Source organism: Poromitra crassiceps, assembly GCF_964638095.1.
Source record: "Poromitra crassiceps genome assembly, chromosome: 10".
NCBI lineage: Eukaryota > Metazoa > Chordata > Actinopteri > Beryciformes > Melamphaidae > Poromitra > Poromitra crassiceps.
In genome coordinates this window covers 11,970,056-11,978,173 of record NC_139631.1, presented here as the reverse complement: position 1 = coordinate 11,978,173, position 8,118 = coordinate 11,970,056, and the positions used below count along the sequence as shown (strand labels likewise).

General features: G+C 44.5%; 2 protein-coding genes across 4 annotated transcripts in view; one reads left to right on the top strand and one right to left on the bottom strand.

Annotated features, from left to right (window-relative positions):
• frmd3 (FERM domain containing 3) overlaps window positions 1-1,746 on the bottom strand; it is a gene marked incomplete at both ends in the record, with an annotated part of 75,483 nt that extends 73,737 nt beyond the window's left edge. Inside the window, one exon of the mRNA XM_083643913.1 lies at window positions 1,642-1,746. Within this exon, the coding sequence (XP_083500039.1) occupies window positions 1,642-1,746 (105 nt within the window). The remainder of the gene's footprint in view (window positions 1-1,641) is intronic.
• Window positions 1,747-2,630: 884 nt separating this feature from the next.
• Window positions 2,631-7,846, top strand: LOC310783590 (putative gluconokinase). 3 transcript variants are annotated; one of them, XM_083644481.1, is made up of 6 exons: window positions 2,631-2,751; window positions 3,156-3,225; window positions 3,789-3,819; window positions 4,017-4,103; window positions 5,667-5,710; window positions 7,190-7,846. In XM_083644481.1, exons 1-6 carry the CDS (start codon window positions 2,697-2,699, stop codon window positions 7,554-7,556), a joined length of 654 nt encoding a protein of 217 aa, XP_083500607.1. In that variant the 5' UTR covers window positions 2,631-2,696; the 3' UTR covers window positions 7,557-7,846. The 3 variants fall into 3 exon arrangements, with proteins under 3 accessions (XP_083500607.1, XP_083500609.1, XP_083500608.1); XM_083644483.1 differs by having other exon boundaries at window positions 2,648-2,751; window positions 3,111-3,225; XM_083644482.1 differs by lacking the exon at window positions 2,631-2,751 and adding an exon at window positions 3,000-3,060.
• Window positions 7,847-8,118: the final 272 nt, after the last annotated feature.

Sequence of the window (8,118 nt, the reverse complement as noted above, 5' to 3'; positions counted from 1 at the left end):
GTGTGTGTGTGTGTGTGTGTGTGTGTGTGTGTGTGTGTGTGTGTGTGTGTGTGTGTGCTGTGTGGGGGGGGGTTGGGATACTGTTGAAGTGAACGGTGTAATGCTGCTTTGTACTGCACATGTTTTATTGACTGTTTTGTATGGCACATCATGTGCTTGTTTGTTGTCGGTGGTAATTAGGCATATATGTGGCTTTACCTTTAGCTCTCTGACAGCAGCAATACAGCTCAATGCAGTCTCTCTCACCTCACCAGTCACTAGAGGCACTACAGCACCCCGCCCCCCAAAAAAAACTAATCTTAACTCTTTTTGGCACAGATCCATGTCTTAACAGGGAGATGCTAGATTTCTCTCTGTTTAAACTTTAAACGGCCTTACATGACTTTTCCAACAGTCATTCAAAAAGCGCTGAAATGTTGTGGTGGTTTATGGTTACTGCATCACTTGCCCTTTGACCTGTGGGAAAGTTCAGATCTAGAGTCAATGAAGCGGCTTTCACCATCTCATGTGATCTCATTATGAAATGAAACACAGAGCTGATGGTACATCACAGCTTTTAAATGTCTCATATGCCATACATACAGTCTGCCATAGAACCTGAACTTTCTCAACAAACACACAGCTTTCTGAAACTGGTGGGTGAAACTTCAACCAGAGGAGTAGTCTAGATGCAGGTTGTACACTCGGCTTTTCTCTGAATATTGAGTCTAGACTCGCTTATTCAACCCAAGTATCACTGAAACGTCCATGATGAGAGGTCACAGTAAACCACCGGCCCTTCAGCAATGAATCCACCCACTCAAGCAGCGCTCCTCCACTAACCCCTAACCCTGATACAGAATACAGCTGGCAGTGAAAACACAGCCTGATATCATAAGCCTGTGTTGTCACTCAGAGGGAGCTGTCCTGGGTGCTACTTTCTCTGTAGCCTACGTGGCAGGGGCTGGCTGCCCCGGCCGGAAACAATGGTACAAGTTAATTTGTTAGGATAAACTTGAGAGGAGCCATCTCGTTTCCCAGAGGGTTCTAAAATATTTATCAGCATTGCAGTCACAGTCATCTCTCTCTCTCTCTCTCTCTCTCTCTCTCTCCCACACACACACACACACACACACACACACACACACACAGCCTGAATGATTGCAATCAAAACAGCAGCCAACGCCCCCCCCCCCCCCCCTCATCATCATCATTATCCTCACCACCACACCCATGGAGCTTCATCATCCCCTGTGCTCCATCTCCTGAAACTTCATTCTAACTTGTGTGCATTGCATCAAGGCTTTTCCAATGAGACACACACATAGGAGATACCCCCCCCCCCCCCCCCCCCCCCCCCACACACACACACACACACACAGGCTATATCACATGCAGTCCTCTGGCAGCAAATCAACTTGATGAAAACTAAAACAATGGGTCCAAAATTGGCCTTCGGTGTAGCAAAAGGATGACAAACACAATACAGTCAGGGTAGCAGCACAGCAATAACCAGGTTTAAAAGAGGCTATCTTGGGGATCACTATGCTGCTTTGATGCGTCCACATGTTATGTGGGGAGCATCGTGGGGAGGCGATGTCTCCGATCGTCACAGCCGAGTGAGAGGAGAGGAGAGGAGAGGTGGCTGAGAGGCTAGCCTACCTGGATGCTGCAGGAGATCTCGGAGTCGTCCAGTAAGCGGATCGTGCAGAGGACCTCCTGGTCCAAGGAGCGGACGCTGGGGCTGCGGAACCGGAGCATTTTCATTCTTCTGTCGGTTCGGTCTCAGCTCCTCATGTCAGCGGGTATGGGCTTAATTCATGTCACACCCTCTCTTGTCTCTCTCTACACGCACACGCACACGCACACACACACACGCCTAGCCTTCTTCAATCGCTGCTGGTCTCGCCGCCGCCTGTGACGCCTTCCTTGGGCGTGAATGGATGGAGAGATGGATGGTGGATGGATGTGATAAGAAGAAGAGAGCGGCAGGGAGGAGAGAGCTGGCATCCGTTTCCTGCCTGCCCGCTGAAATACCTCTCTCTCTCTCTCTCTCTCTTCTCTCTCTCTCTCTCTCTCTCTCTCTCTCTCTCTCTCTCTCTTTCTCTCTCTCTCTCTCTCTCTCTCTCTCTCTCTCTCTCTCTCTCTCTCTCTTTACTCTTTACTCTTTACTATTTTCTCTCTACTGTATCCCACTCCCACCACGTGTGCAGATTGCCAGTTAGCTGGTATGTGGTATCCATAATCACCTGCACATACGGAATATTTCATGTAAGAAATAACAATAATTAACTGATGCACTTGTGTTTTGATTGCATCACATTGAAATGTATCTGTTTTAGCTAGGCTACTCATCATCTTTCCATAATTTACAATATAGCATATTATTGTAGACTACTTTGATAGAGATTATACAAAATATTGATGGGTTGTGCAAAAATCCACGGTGTCAAATTTGCGAACGTAAAATAAAAACGTTAAAAGTGTAAAAATGTTCGAGGCTTGACAGTAGGTGAAGTTTTATTTTGGAGAATATAATTAGGTTACAATTACATTATCTATGTAGCTGCAGTGTAAATTGATGTGATCGATCATGATAAGGCGCACTGTCCCTTTAATCCCGAACGTTCTGAACGTGCTTCTTGCGTCATTACGTATTTAGCAAAACAACTCCAACTTCAAGTTCCCTCTTCACTCAAATCCGATGATTCCTCCTGATGATTTCCAATAGAGAGTTATTTGATCCCCCGGCAGGCACAGGCAGACGAGACGGTACGCTTCTCTTTTGGCTGGGAGTTGAGAGCGTCTCATATTCGGGTGTTTCCTATCAGATGAGCATTTGAGTTAGCCAAACAGCTAACGGTTAAGGTGTAAAGCCCGTGTAAGCTGAGTTGTGGGAACAGACATGTCGTTAAATTAGTAACTTACACAAGTTTAGCAGGTTCTCCCGTTGACGCATGCGTGATAAGGCGTTTCTTCAAATTAGCACAAATTAGTATAACTGTTAGCTAACCTGGCAGCAGTGGTAGGTGATTCAGACCCTGTTAACATAGCTACTACCTAGGCTACTTCGCACTGCAGGTAACGATAATGATAATGTAATTACTATTTAGTTCTCCAATTTTACACAGTTGTGCGCATGTGTGGGATGATGTCCTGACCCCATGCTGTTCCAGTCTTTTCCAGTGTTTCCATTGGTCCCGACAGGATGATCTACATCATCATGGGAGTTTCAGGCTGTGGAAAGTATGTGCAGTTTGTATCATTCATCACGTGGTTCAGTTTACAAGCATCTCACATCAGGACACATCATATAGAATACTACTTATGCTAGTATCACACCAATAGCAGTTATGTAAAGATAGGGTCAGGTCTTCTGAGGGTAAAAGATGCATATAAATGAATGCTTTTGTGGAAAATTAAATTGCTTTTTGTCTATATTGGTGCCATGGGTGTGTTCCATGTGATCAGTTTGTCCACCTTTTTATTTGCCATTCCATCACCAGTTATAAAACACTGTTGATACAAGGTCACTGTGATGCTGCCACCACAGCTCCTGCTCCTATATTGTCCAGCCACACACACACACACACACACACACACACACACACACACACACACACACACACACACACACACACACACACACACACACACACACACACACACAATAAACTACAGCAGCATATCTATAATATCACAGTCTCTTGCACTGGTGCTATCAGATCAGTGCGTTATTGCTTTTTATTGCATCTTGAAATAATCACATGTATAATCATCTTTTCTGCCTTGTCTCTTATCCCATACAGGAGCACACTAGGAATCTTCCTCTCACAAAAGGTAATTGGATCCCCTCCCCTTCGCCTCTCTCTGCACACAGTCTTCGATGACTTAACTCTCACCTGTGTGTGTGTGTGTGTGTGTGTGTGTGTGTGTGTGTGTGTGTGTGCGTGTGTGTGCGTGCGTGTGTGTGTGTGTGTGTGCGTGCGTGCGTGCGTGCGTGTGGGCGTGTGTGTGTGTATGCATCCACTCGTCAGCTGGGCTGGCCCCTGTATGAAGGGGATAACTTCCACCCGAAGGAGAACATTGAGAAGATGTCTCGTGGCGAGCCGCTCACAGATCAGGTTAGCCCAGGTGTGGGGGTTTGGGTGTGTGTGTGTGTGTGTGTGTGTGTGTGTGTAGGTGTGGGGGTTTGGGTGTGGGTGTTTTTGTACCGTTATCTTAGTGAGAACCAATTTGAGTTTTACATGGGAAGTGAGGACATTTTCGGAAAGTGAGCGCGGTTGGCCGGTTCTCACTTTCTCACACACCTTCAAAGGCCTGTTTGAAGGTGGTTAAGACTTGGTTTTAAGGGTTAGGTTAGAGATGGGCTATGGTTAGGCATTTAGTTGTGTTAGTTAAGGTTTGGGTTAAGGGCTACAAATGCATTATGTCAATGAATTTCCTCACTAATATAGCTGTACAAATGTGTGTGTGTGTGTGTGGGGGGGGGGGGGGGGATTGAAGTCCCTGCAGGTGTGTGTGTGTGTGTGTGTGTGTGTGTGTGTGTGTGTGTGTGTGTGTGTGTGCGTGTGTGTGTGTGTGTGTGTGTGTGTGTGTGTGTGTGTGTGTGTGTGTGTGTGTGTGTGTGTCTGTGTGTCTGTGTGTCTGTGTCTGTGTGTGTCTGTGTGTGTCTGTGTTTGGTGGGGGGGTTGAAGTCCCTGCAGGTGTGTGTGTCGGCTCTTAACTGAATATCTTCAATCATTTGTGGAGTGCTGCACCATTTCACTCCTGTTTTTTTCAACAAGTAGCTGGATGGTCTGATTCAGTCAATTCATTTAATGTCTGATTCAGTTGATTCATTTAATTTTGTTTGTTTCATTTAATGTTTTCCTCTCCATGTTGGCTTTCAAGATAGAGGAAAACCTCCAAACAAAGTCTGACTATCTGCCAAATTAGGCTGGTTGATTACACAAGCTTAACGAGCAGTCGCAGGCGCAGCCAATAGTGGGCAGCGTTACAGCAGTTGGCCGGTAGTGCTGCTTGGCGGCTGGTGGTACAGTAATTTCCCACTTCCTTTGAGTCCATGGGACTCAGCGACACTCACTCCTTCCACTACAGTAGTTTGGCATATTTTAAAACGCCTCCACCACAGTTGTCAGTTTGAGAACGAATGATGAAGTGAAGCAAAACATGTCAATTCAGAATTACTGTCCGGTGGGATAATGTCCATATAAAAAGTTCATGTAAATGTCCATGCAAGTTGTCAAGTAAAAGTCCTTTAAGTGTCTGGGATAATGTCCCTGTAAAAAGTCCATGTAAATGTCCATGCAAGATGTCAAGTACCGTAAAAGTCCTTTACTGTAAGTGTCTGAGGGATAATGTCCATGTAAAAAGTCCATGTAAATGTCCATGCAAGATGTCAAGTAAAAATCCTTTAAGTGTCTGTGGGATAATGTCCATGCGGGACCCCAGTCGTCGCAGAGCCGGTTGTGATTGGTGTAAAGAGACATTTGTTTGTGCTCCTGTCTCTGTCTGATGCTTTGATTCCCCGATTGTTTATTTGAAAGACTCTGCATGCCAAAAGGACGCTACAGACTGGAAATATCACCTAAGGCCTCTTTTGTATATATGCTACAGTCTTTCAAACTGTCTGTTTATGACACTAATGTAACCACTGTTGTTCTTTTGTTGTTTGACACTCTTAGGACAGACTGCCATGGCTTCTCGAGCTACATGATGTCATTGTGAAGTAAGAATACACACATCCTCAACACAAACCCCATTAGATTTCTACACAGAGTATGTTTTTGATTCTTTTATTTAGAGTGCCCAGTGCTCATGGGTTTATGAGACACCACATTTTTTACAGTTGCAGTGGTAAATTAAATCATATACATCAACAGAATGCTCATACAATCCAGTATTACATATCATTACATCACTCTCCAGAGTCTCCCAGGCCTGATAAATACTGTAAAATTGGCTACAAAAAAGTTCCTTTCCTGAAGCACAGCTCAAGTTTCTCATAGTCATCCATCTAAAACAGTGTTTCGGGTGGGGAACCAACTGGTTGTCATGGCAACGCATTACTATGTTTTTTGTTGTGAGTTTGGGTCCCAGGGAGACACAAACTGTATCTTTTGGGTCCCAAGATGAAAAAGTTTGGGAACTCCTGATCTAAAAAAAGGTCAACCTAAATAGAGGACACTCACTCATATACAGACACGTCATGCATTAAGCCAGTCGTGAGCAGAAACGGAGATGAAGATAGCGGGAGACGGAGAAATGAGGATACGCAAGCATGGAAATGTGATATAATTTCTATATACATAGAAAAGATGGTTTTGAAAATGAAGATGAAAAGCGGGAGCAGGACAAAGGGCAATTTTGGGGAGAGTAAGGACAGATTAAGTGAGTCACATTCAATTTGAAGCGTGACAGCTCTTTCTTAAAATGTATTGTGGTGACATCAAAGAGTTCCTCCTCCCCAGTTAGTCACACTTTCTTCCCTTTTTCTCCCCATGCGTTCGCCCTTGTATCCCTCCTCCTCTCTCCACCTCCAGCATCTCCGCTTGTTTGTGACAGGATGACTGCACTTTTTAACTCTCACAAAAGGAGGTGATTTTTCAGTTTATTTTCCCAATTTTCTTTTATTTATTTTTTATTATTATTATTATTATTATTATTATTATTATTTTTTTTAATATTTTTTTTGTGTGTGTTGTTTGGACCACATCTCAGTGTACATTTAAAAGACTACTTTGCTCATTTTCAATCAGCATTGTATTTTGCATTACAAAATCGGTAGTACCGGTATATGCAAATTAACAAGGTTTAGCTTCCCTCCATCTCGCCTGGACCGAGAGCTCCCCATTCATAAGCCGGCAAAACTGCTCCAAATGATGTCATTTGTACAATGTACAGCGAGCTGGTATTATCAGAAGATAACCCCCTTCAGACTGACTCAGGCCCCTCTGCTGCATGTTGGGGTCTGATCACCCTGTCGAGCTTTATTTTCCAATACTGACCAACATTACAGTACATTATCCCTTACTTATTAATTCACACCTATCCTCACTGTGTGTGTGTGTGTGTGTGTGTGTGTGTGTGTGTGTGTGTGTGTGTGTGTGTGTGTGTGTGTGTGTGTGTGTGTGTGTGTGTGTGTGTGTGTGTGTGTGTGTGTGTGTGTGTGTGTGTGTGTGTGTGTGTGTGTGTGTTCCCATCACAGAGAAAGAAGTTCAGGTTCCGATGCTCTCATTGTGTGTTCTGCCCTGAAGAGGATCTACAGACAGATCCTTCTCTATGGTTCCAAAGCCCTCCCTTCCTCTTCCAGTGCACGCCAGGAGCCTCTCGCCATCCCTGGCGTCTACTTCCTCTTCCTATACGGCGACTACGATTTTATCCACCAGAGGATGGTGGCCCGGAGGGGACATTTTATGAGAGAGGACCTGCTGCGTTCCCAGTTTGACGTTTTAGAGCCTCCACTGGACGAGGAGAACGTTTTGCTGCTGGACATCAGGAGGAGCATCCCTGAAATCGCCATGGAGGTAGAGATGCACTACCTCAGCCGTAACCAAGGCAGCAGACAGACGTAGAGATGGCTTCTATCACCTGTGAATGAAAGGAAAATGGCAATTGGGAACTGTCTTGTGAAGTGGATCAGGAGATGTGTTCATGTTTCTCATCCAAAATGTACATGTGAGCACAGGTGCAGAGTAAAGCACAAATCGATAATCTAATGCCAATAACGCACTGTGAATGATGCTTTGTTGATTTTTTAAAATCTTTTTATTGAAAGTTTTATACAGTACAAAGACAGGCAAGCCTGTACAGAACAATTCTAACAGAAACTAAATGAATGTGCACGTGCCTAACAATTCCCACCCCCCCCCCGAACATGTTCCCAATCACAAACACCCCCCATAAACATAAAACACACAAACTAACATATAACAGGAAAAAAATAGTACACAAAGAATAAGAAAGAAAAAAGCAATGCATACAACTGTGTGGAAGAGTATAGACCTTTGTAAGCAAAATACATGACTCCCACGAGTAGCAAGCCCCTTGGAGCATGACATAAAGCACATATGGGCCCACGCAGAAATAACCATCATGATTTAACATAGGTTGAACGTATGTTTAACTAGCAGAGCA

What these genes read in the sequence shown, in the direction of transcription:
- LOC310783590 (XM_083644481.1), top strand. Translation starts at nt 2,697, where the DNA reads ATGATTTCCAATAGAGAGTTATTTGATCCCCCGGCAGGCACAGGCAGA. An exon ending in AGGCACAGGCAGACGAGACG is followed by an intron (nt 2,752 to 3,155) that starts GTACGCTTCTCT and finishes ATGCTGTTCCAG; the next exon opens with TCTTTTCCAGTGTTTCCATT. An exon ending in GAATCTTCCTCTCACAAAAG is followed by an intron (nt 3,820 to 4,016) that starts GTAATTGGATCC and finishes TCCACTCGTCAG; the next exon opens with CTGGGCTGGCCCCTGTATGA.